The following is a 17467-nucleotide window of genomic DNA, read 5'->3' as shown; positions in this document are numbered from 1 at the left end:
TGCCCCTTGGCCACCAGCAGCGTGGGAAGGCCAGGGCAGGACGCAAGCAGGACACCGTCCGTCGCCTGCTAGCCGTGGGGACACTGGCTCTTGGGCTGTGGGTCCCCACACCCGTGTCCACAGACGTGGGTCTGTCTGCTCCCTAACCAAGAACACCGAGTGCCAGTTAGCGCCTCCTGGGGGATGGCGTTAGGGCAACTGCCCTTGTGCCCCAGAGGCTGTAGAAGCCCAGGTGAGGCTGGTGGTGGCCTCCAAGACTCCAGCAGCCTTTCTCGGGGACATGGCGTGAGGCACAGCTTGTCTCACTGAAAGAGCAATGGGAGAGGCCTTTTCTCACTTCCAGCGCAAGCACACTCGGGGACAGTCACATCTTCACACCTGCCACTCGGCCTGCAGTGCCCTCCCCCACACACCGCGCAGCACCATACACTCACACCAGGGTGCTGCCCGAAACGCGTGACTTCGTAGGAAGTCCTTGCCACCTCCAGGAACCTCCTACCAAGAGGCACATACTCCCGAAGATCTAACGTGTAAAGCCCACTGACTTGTGAATTGGAGTTTCGGGTGACACGTGACAGTACGTTATGATGGGCAAGGAAGAGGGGACCCAGGTCAGAGCTGGTGCTCTGGCAGCCGTGGGGTAGGTGAGGTGAAAGCAGGGTAAGGAGAGAACAAGACAGAGACAGAGGCAAAAGGTCCCAAGAACAACTTAAGCTACTTGAGAATTTCGCTTGGGATCATCTCTGCTCTTAGATGGCTTCCAAAGAAACGGGCCCTGCTGGCTTTAGCCTACAGACTCGTGTTAATGAAACGAGATCTTTTGCAGATCCCCACTTGCAGTTCTGTGCCTTGGTCGAAGTGAGGGTGGCCTGGGGTCCTCCCTCCTGGGCCGTCCTCTGCCATCCCACCGCCCTCCCGTGGCATGCCAGGGTCTCCGGGAGCTCTCGGAAGCCCTGGCCCTGCAGAATGTCAGTGCCGGCAGCATGTTTGGAATTAAAAAATGGGGTGAGAGGCAGAAGTGGGGCCTCCCCTTTCCTATTGCTCCGGCAGCCACCCTGCAGTTGTACTTCCCAGTCGTGGGGTTGGTTTTTCTGTTCTCCCGCACAGGAAGCCCAGGCTCCGTGTGCCAACCCAGACTCAAGGGCTGTGGTCAAGGCACATCCTAAACCATTGGTCTTCTCGAATCTGAGAAATCCACCTTAAAGGACTGTGCAGTGTTAGGACGTGGACAGCCCCCATCCGCACACCCGTCACCGGCCGCAGATCCCATCCATAAGGGTGCTGGGCTCTGAGCACGGTGGGGAGTCGCCCTGGCTGTCAGCGCCCTGACGTCTTTATTTCCCAGGTGGCCTGCGCCTCAGTCGTTGAGACCCTTTGTGCTTCATTTCACCCCCCAGTCTCAGCACCAGAGCTGGAAGCAGAACCCCGTAGAAGACAAGCTGAAAATGAAAAGCTACTCAATACAACACAACAGCTGCTGTGTCCCGTGGCCAGAGCCAGGGCCATCGAAACGTGTTGATATTAGTTACTAAAAATAACAAGAAAGCGAGGAAAAAACCTGCTGGCCTTCCCAGTACCTGGCTGATTAAACCTTGTTATAATCCACTGAGTCTTGTTCCTCCCGGTCCAGCATGCCATGTGGCTGCACGTGGTCACGTGGGCTGAGTTACAGAGTGCTTTCACGTGCTCTAATGTAGCACCCGTGTCTACCAATCCAGTTCAGCCTTTCCGTATCTTTGACTTTTTCTTTTTTCCCCCCAACACTTTCATATTTTGGTGTGGTGGTTACACTGGAGTAAAGAGGAAGAAAAATTGTGAAAAAAACCAATGTGCAAAATCACTGCTTGGAGAGCAGGTAGCAGGCCTGCACGTGCCCTTGCCCCGGGCTGCGCCTTGTCATAAACGCCGTCCTCCGAGGGCCTCCCGTTAGGTCAGGCTGCGGCAGGAAACAGGGCGGCGTGAGCGGGCCAGGCGGTGCTGGAGACGGCTCCACACACAGAACTCGAGAGCCCTGGACCTGTGCAGTCGGCCGCGTGCGTCCGGGGCTCTGTGATGGATGTGGCGGTGGAGACGTGCTCGTCTTGGGTTAGGTGACCTTGTCTCGCTTATTTATGATGATTATTAAGAGAAATGCTGGCTGTCAGGCGTGATCAGCATAAATCAAAAGCAACTTCTTCAAGAGAAGCTATAAAACTCCTCAAAGGAAATTCCTGGCTGGACGGCTGGGGTTTGCAGTGACAAGTAGACATTTGGAACTGCAGAGGAGACGGGTGGTTATCTGTCGTCTGAGATGGCTTCTGAATTTGGAAAACGTTTAATGCTCTGGTTATTTCCTTAGTCACAGTGAACTAGAATTATGGGAAAATAACCTTGGCCTGTCTGATTCCTTTGTAGTACATATAAAAGAGAGACAAGCAAGTATCGTGATGGTTCATCATTTCAGTCCCCTTCTTGCTGAGAGCATGGAATCGGGCCTGTTCCACGCACCGTGGCACGGTGCAGTGCGAAAATTAACCTCCAAAGCAAGAGATCTGGGGTCTTGAGCTGTGTGGCCTTTTGGGAATAATTATCCTCTCTGGGCTTCAATTTTCTCATGTACAAGTACAGTGAGAAGTTTGGATGACAGCCACGGTCTCTCCGCTGCCCATGTCATATGCGACGAGGCAAATGGTACAAAGACTATTGCTGGTCATGTGACACCCTTTCCTTAAGACAACCCGTGATCAGCGGGGGTCACTTTCCGTTGTTGAACACTGATCAGGCGTCTGCTGTGCTCTGTCATCTGGGAGACATAGAAGTTTCGGGCACGGGGGCTTAAGGGGTGGGCAGGAAGCACAGAAGATAAGGCCTGTAAGAGGTTTGTAATCTAATTGGAGGAAAAGGAGGAAAAGCGTGGAGCAGAGACCATGGAACCGAAGGGCATTGCTGAGTGCCCAAATGGGGGTAGTGCAGACCCAAGCGGAGGAGCATGTAGACAGAGGCGGGGTCTGGGGAAGGAGAGCTGCTGACGAAGGCTGCAGGGCAGCATCGGGACTGAGCCAGGTCTTGAAGGGCGCTGACATCTGGACGGGGGGAGGGGGTGCAGGGTGCTGTGGGCTGAGGCGGTCACGGGAGCACGAGCTTAGGGCGGCGGGAGCATGGCCTGTGCCCAGCCCAGCAAGATGAACTCAAGCAGGGGGCTGTTCCTAACAAGCGTAACAAGAGACTAGAGAACGCAAACCCAGATTTAGTCATATCTTGAACATCTGGGAACTATCATAACACATTATTCTGTATTTTTCTATGGACCTATAGTAAGAATATGCAGTAGAGTATTGTGGTTGGCAATGGGGAGTCCTCACAAGCTCTTGATCCGGAACGTGATGAGGTGAGAGAAGCCTGGGGTTGCTTTTGTTGATGGATTTCCATTGATCCAGCCACACTTCCCTGCCAGCCCCACTGTGGTCAGCAATGTGCATCACAGACAGCCGATAGCCACGAATTAGAGTGATGACAACCAGCCCAGGGTGGGAGCAAGTGTCTGTCCTGGCCAGTGTGCACGTAAGCTGCTAAGAGGATGGAAATACCCAAGTTATGCCACAGTCGTGCCAACCGACCCCCAATCCTAACGCTGTCACATCCCTCTTGTCTCACCCACTCATCACGTGAACTCTCCCCAGGCACACTCGGTCTCCTTCCTCCAGTCCCTTACATCTCCCCCTAAACCTGGCGTGTTACCCCCTTGGCTTCTTTCAGGCTGGATGGGGCAGTCTGGCAGTTAGATGAGCACCTTTGTCTGAATGAAGTTCATGCCCACTGCAGGGAGGCCAGGTCTGGTGGGACTCAGCATCCAAAAAGCCTGGGAGTGCTCTGGGGAGGGTCTGCCCTGGGAGACGCCACCCCAGGGAAGCAGGGTAGTTCTGGGATAAACCCAGCCTTGACCTGCCTGGACGTGAGCTCCCCCAAGGCCTGTTCTGCACGTGGCTCAGCCTGCTTGGTCCCCATTGGATACCACTGATTGATGCGTTGGCTGGGTGGCAGTCTAGTGCCAAAAGTTGGCCCGTGTTCTTTTTCTGTGTCTTTCTCATATCTTGTCCTGGTGGTGATGGTGCTTTAATGTTGCGTCTAGCCTAGTCTCTCCTCTGTCATTCTAAGCATCAGACGTCATGCCTTCCCTTCTTTTGGTGCTGAGTAGACATTGCAGAGTGATGGGCCCGGCCTGTGGGTCGCCGCCTCTTGCTCTCTCTTATTCTCAGTCCAGCGGGCCCGGGCTGGGACCCGCGTCCGCTCTGTTGAGAAGCAGAACCGGCCAAGCCCAGACTCCAAGCGTAGCCAGCAGGGCGTCCGGCAGACTCCACCTGCTCTGACCCAGCTTGGGAGGGGACACATGTCCATGCAGAGTGAGAGATCAGGCTCCCTTCAGCTTCAGGATACACCTGTGGGGACGGATCATGTCGCTGTTCCCAACCCTCCCCTTCCAGGAGGAAGCGAGGCTCGGAAACGCCCCTTCTCCCCAGAAGGAAACCGCGCAGTGGTCTCAGGAGGCGGGACTGTCTGAAGGAGCCTCCCGGCCCCCCTTCCACGGAGCCAGGGCTGGGGGGACACCAACCCTCCCCCAGACAGGGGGGCCACACAAGTGACACAGACGCTGTAGTTTCCCAAAGCAAGAGGCACGTTCCATTTCAGACAGGGAGGAAAATACCAGGCCTGTCCCCCAAAGGCCAGGCCACAGCTTCACTCACGCATGCCACGGATCACAAGAAAGGTGACGCTTGGGGCGGTGGCTCCTGACCCCGCCGGTCCTGCGCGATGGCCTGTTACAGCCCTCTCCGGGGACCCTTAAGTTCTTCGTGCCTTGGTTTCCTCTACTGTGAGAATTAAATGAGATACGATGTATACATCACTTAGGATTAGATTTGTCTGTGACAGAAACCGTCCCCCAAAACAATATAGAGATTTATTCTCGTATAAAAGTCCGTGTAGATGATCACAGAAAAATCTCTGGGGTATCAAGAATCCAGGCTGCTTCTGTCTTGTCTTTGTGTTGTTTATGATGGGAACCTCAGGGACCAGCCCATGTCATCCAGGACAAAGGAGAAAGGAAGACTAGACACCCAGCCTTTAAGGGTACCTGGCCAACACTCAAGTCACCCGGACCATGCGGGACTTTAGTCTCGGTCCTGGAAGGCCGTGTGCCCCACTAGAGCCCAGGGTCTCTGCTGCTGAGGAAGAGGAGGACAGATACTGGGAGACAGCTGGCAGTCTTTGTCCCAATGTCCCTGAATTGTGCCTGGCACATACTAGGTGCTTATTAGCGCTGCTGCTGCTGTTATAGAAGTTCCAGAAAACAGTGTTTATTTGCTCATAACTACAACGACAAACACTAGAAGCTTGTCACATACCCACGCTGGGGGTGCCACTGTGGCTCCCAGCTCTAGGCTGTGTGTGTTTGGGGGGGCTGTGTGTCCCCCAGGTGGAAACCAGGAGTCGGTTAGTCCTAGAGCTTGAGCAGGGAGGCAGAGCCCGAGTGCTGGTGTAAGGGTGGAGGTGGGGGCGTCTCGGATACAGCCCTGTGCCCAGGGTGCCTGTCATGACCTCATCGTCCCTTGTGTCAAAAACAGATTTAAAATACCAAAATGCAAGAAGATTAACTGCAGCCTTCATCCCCTCCTCAGGTTCCCAGAGACGGAGGCTCATCCCAGCCCTGTCCCTGGACACCTCGTCGCCCGTGAGGAAACCCGCCAACAGCACTGGCGTCCGCTGGGTGGACGGCCCCCTGCGGGGCGCCCAGCGGGGCCTCGGGGAGCCGTTCGAGATCAAGGTCTACGAGATCGACGACGTCGAGCGCCTGCAGCGGCGACGCGGGGGCTCCAGCAAGGTGAGGCTTGTGCCCCCCACGTGGGGGGCGGGTCCCCAGCAAGTCCGTGTGCAGTTGCCAAGGCTGTGCACTGAAGAAGAGAGCTCAGACCCAGAGGGACGTCTCTGCGGGCTTCTGGTGTGGGTGGCAGGGAAAGGGACAGGGACTTGGGAGAGAGCTCTGTGCTTCTCTTCCTGACACGTCCTAAAGGCTCAAAGGCTGGGGCAGTGAGTGGTCTTGGGGGCTCTTCTGCTTCCTAAATTTAAGACACGCCTGTAATACCCAGTGACCTTTTCCCTCGACTGTGCTCGTAAGTGCTCCTTTCCAGGAGAGGTGGCACAGGCCGGCTGTGACCCCGGGTCCCCTTCTCCTCCTCTGTGCGCCAGGAGGTCGTGTGCTTTAACGCGAAGCTGAAGATCCTGGAGCACCGCCAGCAGCGGATCGCCGAGGTGCGGGCCAAGTACCAGTGGCTGATGAAGGAGCTGGAGACGACCAAGCAGTATCTGATGCTGGATCCCAACAAGTGGCTCAGCGAGTGTAAGCCCGGGGCTCCCTTCCACGTGCGCCGTGGCTAACGGGCTCGCCAGCTGCCCGGGCCTGGCGCGGGGCCTGGGCGAGGTCCCCCCGGGGCCGGGGCTGCATCTGCGGGCACCCGCCGCCCGTCACTCGGGGAGGACGGGAGGGTGTGAATATTGCTCTTGCAAGATTATTTCTTACGTGTCTCAGTTCAAAGCACCTGAAAATGAGATTTCTCCCCCTGCATGTGGCGGAAGATCACCCAGACATGAAAGCTGTGTTACAAATCTGCTCCTAGGCCACCCAATCACACTGCATATCTAGCCTGAAATAGACAAGAATTGATAGAGCTCAGAGAGCAGGGAAAACATTTCCGAGTGAAAAAAATAACAGCCGCAGTGTGATTTCCATTTAATAGAAAGTCCAGGATGACGGTAACCGTCTGATCACCATTCAGAACAACGGTGCTCTCTTTGAAAGACGGATTCAGTTAGTTGTCTCTTATTTACTTGTTCCTGACCATTCCATTTGCCACAAAATGAAACTTCAGTCTGGCCCCAAACTATTACACGGATATGGGGACCGATGCTGGAGGACAGAGTCTGGGGGGTGACGTGCGTTACTGGCATTTACGCTCCCTCAGCCTCCCGGCTCTGTCCCCGTCCCCTCCCTGCCGTCCTTGCTGGTGGGGAGAGCCCAGGGTGGTGGCTGGAGGCTTAGCTTTGTGTTCACCCAGGGACAGGCTGGGAGTGAAGAAGAAAGTGGCAAGAGCTGTCGCCACCCCCCCCCCCCCGCCACCTGTGACGGTCGCCTTCCAGCAGTGGCTTTTCCATAGGAGTAAGATGGTACCACCACCCCTGAGCATCTCACTGGGTTTTGGGGACTGTGACCAACCTACGGGGCATCTTCTGCGGCTGGGTTGCAGTGTGCGTGGCTGTGACCACAGTCACACACACCTGTTTTGGACTCCAGCTTTCCCGCGTTCTAGCTGTGGGACCTTGGGAAAGACACTTAACCTCTCTGGGCCTTGATTTCCTTAGCTGCAAAATGGGGAACAGACTGGTGCCTACTGCCTAGGGTGGTTGTGAGCGGTAAATTGGTTCTTACTGGGCACGTGCTTAGGGCAGCGGTCGGCCCAGGTTGAGCGCTCGGTATCTGTTTTTATTGCCCCAAAGTTCTGCTAAGTAGACGTTCCTAGCAGGAGAGACATTTCCTTAGTGCCTGCTCGAGGCACCGTGTTCAGTCCCCTGCTAGAAACCTGCACAAAGACGTGAACTTTTCCTCCAAGGGCGTCTCATCAAAGGTACCCAAGGGCCACACGAGGCGCCAGCGCAGACACTTGGTCGTGTCCAACCCGGCAGGGTGGGGAGCCTCGGGCTCACTCCTCTCCCGGGTGTGGACACCTTTCCCTTTTGTCCCGAGCCCAGGATCCCAGGGGCACCCATTCAGTCCCTTCCCCTTCATTTTTACTATTTTCATTAAAATTTGATGTTTCAAGAGCTGTTCATGCCCAAGGCGGAATTGAAAATCAGCCCCATCTTACAAAGTCGTATTTTTTTCCCAGGGTGGGAACGAGCTTAGGCATCAGCACGGGTGTGTTTGGAGGCTTCCAGGAAACAATCGCTTTCCTCGTGTCTTTGTCGATGTCAGAAGTCAGCCCATTTTTGATGTCGAGGAAGGGGATGAACGGAAAGCTGGATGAAAGGGGAAATAGATCGTTTCTTTAAGGAGACTCGAAACCAGGACTGAGGAGGGCTGCATCCAACTGTTCCCTGGGGGAGTCTGCTCACATTTTCAGTTTTCAGTTCTGATGCCGCCTTCAAGGTGGTCCAGTAATACAGCCTGATGTCACAGCCTATGGGTTGTTTTGCCTTTTTTTTTTTTTTCTTACATATTAGGCTGGTATTCAGGGGCCCTCGGTCTCCTTCCAGCTCTTGACTTGTCCTGATGAACTGTGTCACCCTGAGTGAGTGACCTCCCTGTCCAGATCTCAGGGAAGTAAGTCATCTGTGGAAAGTTTCCATGGCAATCCCTGACGTTCCTATAGCAGGTCACAGTTCTCAAACCAGGTTCACGCTCATTATCTCATTTTTATTTTATTCACAGCAACTCAAGGCAGGTAGGGTAGGAGTTTTTACTCTCATGTGACTTTGGGGGAAACTGTGCCCAGAGAGGTTGAGGTCACAGAGCTCGTGTGGCCAAGCTGGGAATCGAATGTAAGTCTCCTACCTTGGATCCCAGGGCCACCCCCCACCCTGTGGTCTGTGCCTGTCCTCCTGGTACTGGGCCTCCTCTGCTGTCCCCCTGTGGCCAGGGCCAGGCAGCCCACCCCTCTGCCCAGCCATCACTGAGCAATGTGGGGGGCCAGGAGGGGTTGACCCCAGATCCCTGCTCTTCAGGAATTGCAGGGCACAGACTTGTCACCCTGCGCCGGCGTGAACATCAGGGATGGTATCTGGGTGGTTCAGTCCCAGCTTGTTGTCAAAGAATGTTAATATAGCTTTTGCAAATCCCCATATTTCCCGAGTGACCAGTGCGTAGGGGAGGCTGAGCCAGGAAGTGCCGGGAGACAGGGTCCCGTTTCGCAGCCCGACAGGCAGCTGCACTGAAGGAGGGAGCAGAGCCGCAGGCCCTTTCGCACAAGGAGGCCGAGGCTAAACGTCCCTCAGTGAGACCCCAGAGAGGGATGGGTTCTCCCCACATCAGCTTGCAGAGCCGCTGACACGGTGGTTGGTAGAAAATGGAGGTGCAGGAGAGTCCTCCAGGCCTGGGCTGGGCTGGCTGGAGGTGGGGGAGCCAGAGTGTCACCTTATTCCTCAGTATGACCTCGACACGATGCTGAGGATCTACACGCTGGCGAACGGGCTGTGTCCCACCCGAGCAAGGTGGGGCATGGATGCTGCGGACACGGGCAGGGTCAGAGCTGGGGACCAGGGGCAGCTGGGGGACGGCCGCCGTGGGCCGGGCCCGGGTTCCAGCCCCGTCCCCGCCGCGTCTCACCGCGCCCCTCCTCTCTTGCAGTTGACCTGGAGCAGGTGCTAGAGCTGGACTCCCTGGAGTACCTGGAGGCGCTCGAGTGCGTGACCGAGCGCCTGGAGAGCCGCGTCAACTTCTGCAAGGCGCATCTCATGATGATCACCTGCTTTGACGTCACCTCCAGGCGCCGGTAGAGAGCCGGTCCCCGGCCTCGCGGTCCCCTCGCTCCCCAGGACTTCGCAGGGACGTCGCACGCCCCCGGCCCTGTGTGCCGGCGGCCCCGGAGACAATGCATGAGGATGAAGGTCGGTGGCAGGTCTGGAGCGAGCGTGGCGCGGAAGGCGGTGGGTCTTTGTTTTCTGTAGGAAAAGGTGCAGGCGCCAAACCCCCGTGGAAGGAGAAAGGGACGGGAAGCCCGAGGGGTGTCGAAGCCCCGTGAGACTGAAAAAGCACTTTGAGAAACTTTAAAGACCTTGTTTGTACATACAACTGCTGGCAAAGGAGGACCCCCTGCCACCTGCTCCCGTGAGGAAGGGGGAGGGCGGCCGTAGGATTGCTGTGGATAGTGACACAAAACGACAAAAAAAAAAAAAAGGACCCAGAAGGACTGATTAAGTGCCTTGCAAATCTTTATTCTTAGCCAAACCTTTATGTTCCTACTTTCCCGTGTACAGATGGTGCTAGTCCAGACGAAAACCACAAAACAAACAAGCAAATCACGTTTTTGAAATACATTTACAGCTCGTTTCCTCTTGGTGTTTTATCCTATTTCTGAGTAAGTTGTGTTTGGAGAGAGGTTTACCTGATCGGTGTTGCAGATGACTCAAGGGTAACTGTCTTTTATGGTCGCTCCGGTGGAGCCACTCAGACAGGACCCAGAGGCTCCGCCGCACCAGCCAGTGCGTGTTTCCCCAGGAGGTTTGGAGAAGCAGGTGACACTCGGTGCCACCTCCCAGGAGCAGCACAGCCGGGACCGACTCGGAAGGCTGATGGCAGAGCAGGTGCGCGGGAGAGGGGGACAGGACTGGCGTCTTTAAGGGGACAGGAGTCCTTTGCGACCTGGCCCTGCCTGTTCCAGGCAGGGGCTGTTTGTTCTGTAGATGCTTCCAATGTCTCAGACACGTGCTGGCTCCTTGAGCCCCACATCCGGGGTTTTCATGGCCCTCAAGACACTTTTCATATTTATTTTCATTCCAAAGACTCTGCATCGAAAGCTTGAACCAATTCAACAGAGCCATAGTCCTTTGGTTTCTAGTTTTGTGAATGAGAGTGGGGGATTTTTTGTCCAGTTTAGTATCATATGTGCGTTAGAGACTCCAGTTTTATTGGGCTAGAACAAAAAAGATTCTTGAGACTGCAGAACTTTTTTGTGGCCCAGAGTCCTGCTTAAAAGCAAGAATTTCAGCTCTCCCGTGTCCCAAAGCCTCAATCCCAGGAAGGGACAAGGCTTGTCCTCTCAAGCTTGGCACCCGAAGGCAGAGAGAGATTCCTCGCTTGACTCGTATAACGCTGGGTGGGCAGAGCACAGGGTTTAGTGAGTGTGGACAGCCAGCTTGGCTCCTGAGAACGCAGGCCCCCATCTCAAATCCAGAGGTTCGTCCCTGTACCGATTCCCTTAGCGATCATTGTACCCATTTTAGTGATAGAAACTTGTGTCCTCCCACCTTCATGCAGGGGCCTAGGGGTCATTTGCACGGTGTACCATTCTGTTTTGCCTCCAAATGCATCTTATCTTTATGAGCCTTTGATTTGGGGATTTTCAAAGGTGAGTGTCCTGGGTTTTCCTGTTGTTGGAAACAAATTTGATTAGTCCTCAGTGAGCTTAGCTGTCGCCCCTGCTGCGTGGACTTCCTGAGTAGGCTGACCCCCCCGAGCCTGGGGCCCTTCCCGGAGTGAGACTAAGTGACACCTCCACAGATTTAACATCTCGGCCCGTGGGACCCTCCCTAGGGGCGCAGCCTTCAGCTCGCCCGCTGCCTAAACCTGCTTTTACATGTTTGTAGCAACTTCAGGATATCAGAAAAGGTTGCAGGAAACCAAGAGTTCACCTACCAAGTCCGATGGACCATCTCGCAGGGTCCTGCAGGCCGCAGTGTAAGAGAACCACTTGGCATGGCTGGTGTCCATTCTCTCTCTCTTTTCCTGTCTTTGGAGGGAGGAGAACCTAAATAAGCTGCAAACATCTTAATTTACCAAGAACTGATGAATCACCTAAAGAAACCATGCATTTTATGCTATGATGCGCTTGTTTCTGCCTCTGTCTACAGATTAACTACAGAGATGATAAACTTTAGGCCCAAAGGAAGGAGGTCTGGCCAGCTCCACTGAAGCACAGGCAGTTCCAGGTCTCCTTTTGGTGACAGATAACCCAAGCAGGCCAAGGGACTGTCAACCCATTTCTATGTCATCATTTGAAATGATCGCTGAGACGCGTAAGCCTTAATTCCCTGTCTGGAACCTGTCCGCCACCCCCACTCGAAATATTAATAGTTTAGTGTCAGGTAGAAGCATTAGCAGCAGAACGAAACTCAGATTGGGAAAAGGCAACAGGGATGTTGCTTCCCCGGCAGTGAATCCACGCAGGGGGCGGGCGCTTCATCCTGGGCTCTCACTCTGCACCTGAAAGCTCCAACCCTTAATCTCCTTGTCCTTGGATTCCCCGGTCCCTCCTGGGGGAGCCGGGAGCCGTCTCTAACTCTGATCTCTTCTGGATTTGAGATCAGAACACCCCACCTGTTGTTTAATCTCCGATTGCTATTCTGATGGTAGGGAGGCTGAGACGCCAGTGCAGGGGTGGTCCCATCGAGACACAGGGGGGACTCACACTGGGAACCCCCAGCAGAGGAAGGGCCCTTGCATCTGAAGCTGGGATAAAAAGCCATGCAGCCTGGCATGGGGAACCGGGCAGGCGGGCATCTGGCCCAGCTTGTTGTAAATTAGCCTTGAGCTTGAAATCCACTGTGTTCCCATAAGGCAGCAGCGACTTAAATGGGGCCACAGGTACCAGCCAGGCTGTTGGCTCAGCAAGTCTCCCACACATGGATCTCAGACGAGCCTGGATTCTATTCCAGTATTGAGGGAAAAAAGGCAGGTGTGCCCATGTGGGTATATATTGCATGTGCTGATAAACCAGCCACCAGCTCTGGGCCTCCTCCCAGGTGTCCTTGTGGGAAAGCCACCGTCTGACCTTGGTGTCTCGGGACAGAGGCGAGGCTGGCGAGAGCCATAGGTCGGTTTAAGCAAACCTGGTTGTCTGGGTTTAATTTGGGGATTAGACCAGCGGCCCAGGCCCTGCTGAGCTGCAGCCGGGCCTTCCAAAATAACATATTGAAGGTTTTTAGGTTTCTTGTTCCAAAAAGGATTTGGGACTGTGCAAGAAATGACTAAAGATGAGTTGATTTCAAAAGTGAAAATGGGAGAATTCCTGAGCTTATTCATTATTTTTTTCCTGCCGGACTATACGCCCATTCTCTGAGCATCCACCAAAAGATTTCCTCCCTTCTAAAGGCAGTCTCTCTTACACCTTGCAGCTATGCCCGTGAGAAACTGGTTGAAAGTCCTATTAGTTGTTACTAAGGCGTCCACTGGCCACTGTCCCCGGGGCCTCCCTCTTGCTGCCTGGGCTCAGCTTTCCACGATGCAAGGGACACTTTTCTTCCAGGAGGGGAGGAAAGGGAAGCACAGCCCACTTTTCTCTGTGCCAAATGAAACAAAGCCAAGCAATTCGGTGTCACCAACACTGCTAGTAAATGGGTCTAAAGTTTGGGGGAAAAGGGAGACAGCATAGAAATACAGTTCCCTTGGATTTTAACATCTGTTTTTCCCCTCTGTCAAGATTTGTGGGTAAAAGCTCAAAATTTTTATCACTAAGACGCCAGGCACAGTGGCTCACACCTGCAATCGTAGTAACTCTGGGAGGCCGAGGCGGGAGGACCTACTGAGGTCAGGAGCTTGAGACCAGCCTGAGCAAGAGCAAGACCCCGTCTGTACTAAAAATAGAAAAATTAGCCAGATGTGGTGGCACCTACCTGTAGTCGCAGCTACGCGGGAGGCTGAGGCAGGCGGATCTCTTAAACCCAGGAGTTCGAGGTTGCTGTGAGCTATGATGATGCCACTGCACTCTAGCCCTGGGCAACAGAGCGAGACCCTGTCTCAAAAAAAAAAAAAAAAAAAAAAAAATTGTCACTTAGCAATCTTCCTGACAAAATAGCATACCTATTCATTATCTCCATAATAAAAGTATAATTCCACTTCAAGAGAAGCTATTGTAATTTAAGCTCATCTTAGCTTAAATTTTTGAAAATTCCTAGAATCTTATTTATCTCTCCCTGAACACACACATTCTGCTTTGGGGTGGCCCTACTCAGAACCTGAGGTGTTGTCATAATATCGGACACACAGTGGGGCTGGAGGCAGGATCGAGCCTTCATGGCTTATAATTTTCTCTAAATGGGTTGTTCGCCATGTCCACACGAGCAGAGTCCTGAAATACCAGCACTAACACATCTACTTTATGTACTCGTAGAAATTACCCCCAGAACTAAAAGTGGCTCATTCCTTCATCTCCCTACTGCTAACACCCAGCACTGTCATATCCAGCTTATGAAGAAGTTATAACTTATTTGTGAACTCAGGACATTGAGTCACAGCATTCATTGCTTGTGTTCCATAATTCAAGTCTGTCTCACGGTTGGAAATGCTATCCGAGTGCTACGCAGCAGAGTGTAAATTTGGTGGGTCTGTCTGTGGCTACGTTTTTTTTCTGTGTTTTTCTCACTCTAGCAAAGTCTGTTTGGACACACGGGCTGAGGGGAGGAAAGGTAAATAAATCAGGAGGATGGGGATTAGGGTCCAATCCTGAAAGTACAGGGCTTAGTTCAAATCAAAGCTGTTTCTGTAGTGAGTAGCCTGAGGGACAAGACCCTGCATTTTGAATTTGGTGATAATGAGCTTGGAAACCCATCCTCTTCTGTGTGGAGGAGAATCTCACCTCTTCCTGCTGGTTCCACACTAAATGGCTGAGCAAAGTGCGGGCAGCATTAGGTGCCTACGTTTCCCTAAGACTCCTGCCCGCTCCCCGGTGCCACGGAAGGGGGTTTGGGAAAGCAAGCAGAGTTCCTCACCTTGGATGCATGTGGTTCCTGTTTTCTTCTGGAGAAACCAAAGCACTTTAGTGAGTCTTGCAACCCAGTATACTTAAGGCATCGTGTCCCGTCAGTGGATCCCGGAGAGGCAGGAAGGGGTCGGGGTTGGTAGTCTCATGGGAGAGGCAGCTAAGCCTAGGAGCAAAAGCCTTGAGCTAGGAGGGAGGACGCCAGGCCTGGTCCCCGTCGCCCGCGGTGCCACCGTGGCCGAGTCTCTGCATGTTGCTGCGCCTCGGGTTCCCCAGTGGAAGACTGTGGTCATGCAGCTGTCCCTGGGGGACAGTCCAAAGAGAAAATGGTAGACCGGACGGGAAGTGCTTCGAAGAAGTTCAAGTCTGTATAGGAGCTGGGGATAATCATTGATAGATGAAGAAACTGAAGTCAAGCGGCAGAGGGCCCAAGTTCATACAGTAGTCGTCTAGCACTCCTGGGACTGCAGGTTCCCACGCTGGACTCTTCCTGTTAGATGGCGTTGCACCAGGCGAGTGTAGACGTGAACACGCGCGTCATTCCGCTGTGCTAAGGTGCGTGTGCAGGAAGAGTGGAGGACGGAACACCTGAGTTCTGATTCCAGCTTCGGCCTTGGGTGCGTTACCTCACTTCTCTGGAGCTCTGTTTTCCAATCTGGAAAAGGAGGACATTGTGCTAAAGGATCTTTGTAATTCCCTCCAGCCCTGGCTCTGTGATTCGCAATGTATGTATGTATGTATATAGAAATATGCTTATCTGTGGAAACGGCCCGTTGGAACCCTGGAGACAAGGCCTGCCCGAGTGCATTTGCCGCAGCAGGAACAGGGAATTCACAAAATCTGGTTTTAAAAAATGCAATTGTGGTACCTGATGTCATTGATTTAAATCCACTGTTTAACTGGACAGAAGATTGGGGCCATTTTCAAAGTTAAGTTCTCGGTTCACAAGTGTTAACATGTTTTGAGTAACGCTCGTTTGTTACGGTCAGAAATTCAGCAATGCTGTACTCGGGCAGGTCCTACTTGCAGGCTAGTTTTTGTGCAGGGGCCTTTCCATGGCTATATAGAAGTTAACTATTGGCTTGATCCTGATAAATAGGAGCAGGCTCCCTGCAGAACAGTCCAGAAAAAAAAAGAGTCATAGTTCTCACAAACTGGTGCCATGAACCCATTAAGCTGTGTGCCATTTCCAGTGTGAAGATGTTTGCTGGCTACGATCTCTGACTTTTTGTGGCATATGAGGTGTAAAATGTTGTCAAAAAAAGAAATCTGGTGTTTTAAAGAATCAAACTATGGTGGCATTAAATGTTCACTTTTATTCTATGCGGAGTCCCGAGTTCCTCTTTGTCCAGCTGACGTTTCTCTACACGGGGAAGGCGGTTCAAGGCCTGAGGGTGAGTTCCTCTCGCTGGAGCAATGCCAGGCCTAGGTCTGCCCTGCGGACTTCCTGGGGTGAGGCCCGCCTCGCTCCCCTGTGGCCTCCACGAGGGCAGAAGCTCAGCTGGGCGTGAGTCAGGGCTGGAGCTCAGTCCCCGAGCCTGGCATTGTTCAACGTGCCTGAGACTCGGACCCGGGGCTGGTGATCACACACACAAAGTGGGGCAGAACTTGGTCTTGATGTGATACAGTTTGCTGGCCTCCCTGGGTGCAGGGTCTCTGGGGCTCACATAACATCAGGGCGTTTCCGTCCCTGCAGATTGCCTGGGCCCAGGTGCACGGGTCCCCTGCTACACTGGTGCTTGTCTCTACTGAAACGGGTCACATTCAGGCAAGGGAGCGAAAAGAGAGGAGAAGTAGAAAAAGGTCTCCGAGGACGATGTCTCTCTCCCCCTCCACTGCAGTGAGTTTCCCCCGAGCAGCAGGGAGGCACTTTCCTAGTTGCTGGTGCCGCATCTGTCCTGGGAGAGGCCAGGGCTGGGAGGCCACTCGAGCCAATGCGCGCTCCACTCCTGGCAGGGCCCCAGTCTGAATCCCTAGCCCCTGGGCACGCACCCCTCCTGGGCTCCCTGCTTCTCCCCGAGTCCGCAAGAACTTCCTGGGCTCCCCTCGGGTCACAGGAGCAGTAACCGTAAGTTAAGAAGCCATAAGCGTTTTCTAAAAACAATGCCTTCAACTAGAAGAGCTTACGAAGGTGTCGATCACTCGCTCGGGGAAGAGAGAGCAAAGGCGGCGCCCAGATTGTCTCTAACGCTCTGGCTCCTCCCGACGAAAGACTCCTCCTCTCGGCTCCCTGCTGGGCGCGCGTGGCCTGTGACACATCCTGTCCTCCGGTCACATCACAGCCTCTCCTCCAAGGCTGGTGGGAAGGACACGCGTCACATGATCATCAGAAGTAACTTCTCATTAGGGGAAAAACTATCCAAATATAGAGTCTTAAATATGTTTGTCTCAAACCATTAAACTCTCAAAATTGTTAGTGATATTACTTTTATTCTTCTCCTCCTTTTTGATCCTGTGTTTCGGTCTCAGAGGGGACAGTCCCCAGTGTCTCCGTGGCCATTCTGTCCACCACGGCACCACAGGGCCAGCCGCCTCTGGAACTAGAAGGACATAAAAACCAGAGCACGGTGACACCTTTGTCTGGCAGTAGCAGGTCAGGTGGTCCCTGTTCCCTCCGCGTCTCACTCGGGGCCCGCTGCGGTCTCTAATGCTTCTACCTGCTCTTCTAGTTGAAGGTGTTGTTTCTAGAAAACCCTCACAAAATCCCAGCGCACTTGGAGGGGAAACACACTGACAGGCTGTGGCTGCTGAGCTCCTACCACACGTGGGTGTCTCGCCCTTCTGTGTCCCCAGCATCCAGAGCAGAGCCTGGAACCCAGCGGTCCTCAGTCAGCAGTAGCTGGGTGACTCAATCAAACACTCAACCAACTCTGGGAGAAAAAGAGGCAACAACGACAACAAAAAAAAAACACGTGGGCAGGAGGCTGGCATTTGCTGAAATTTCAGACTGCGCCAGACAAAAGGACCTGAGGTCTGTATTTGCAAGTCCTTGAGCGGGACCAAGTCCCTGACTCACGGTGCAGGGG

General features: G+C 53.7%; 1 protein-coding gene across 1 annotated transcript in view; it reads left to right on the top strand.

Annotated features, from left to right (window-relative positions):
- The window catches only part of KIF26B (kinesin family member 26B), a 386602-nt gene extending 377080 nt beyond the window's left edge, over positions 1-9522 (top strand). The window contains exons 13-15 of the mRNA XM_069484638.1: positions 5655-5857; positions 6223-6373; positions 9374-9522. Coding sequence (XP_069340739.1) covers positions 5655-5857; positions 6223-6373; positions 9374-9522 — 503 coding nt within the window. The remainder of the gene's footprint in view (positions 1-5654; positions 5858-6222; positions 6374-9373) is intronic.
- The last annotated feature ends 7945 nt before the right edge of the window (positions 9523-17467 follow it).

The sequence above is a fragment of the Eulemur rufifrons genome, chromosome 11 (genome assembly GCF_041146395.1).
Source record: "Eulemur rufifrons isolate Redbay chromosome 11, OSU_ERuf_1, whole genome shotgun sequence".
NCBI lineage: Eukaryota > Metazoa > Chordata > Mammalia > Primates > Lemuridae > Eulemur > Eulemur rufifrons.
The sequence above is the reverse complement of the archived record's forward strand: the minus strand, read 5'-3'. Positions and strand labels throughout refer to the sequence as shown.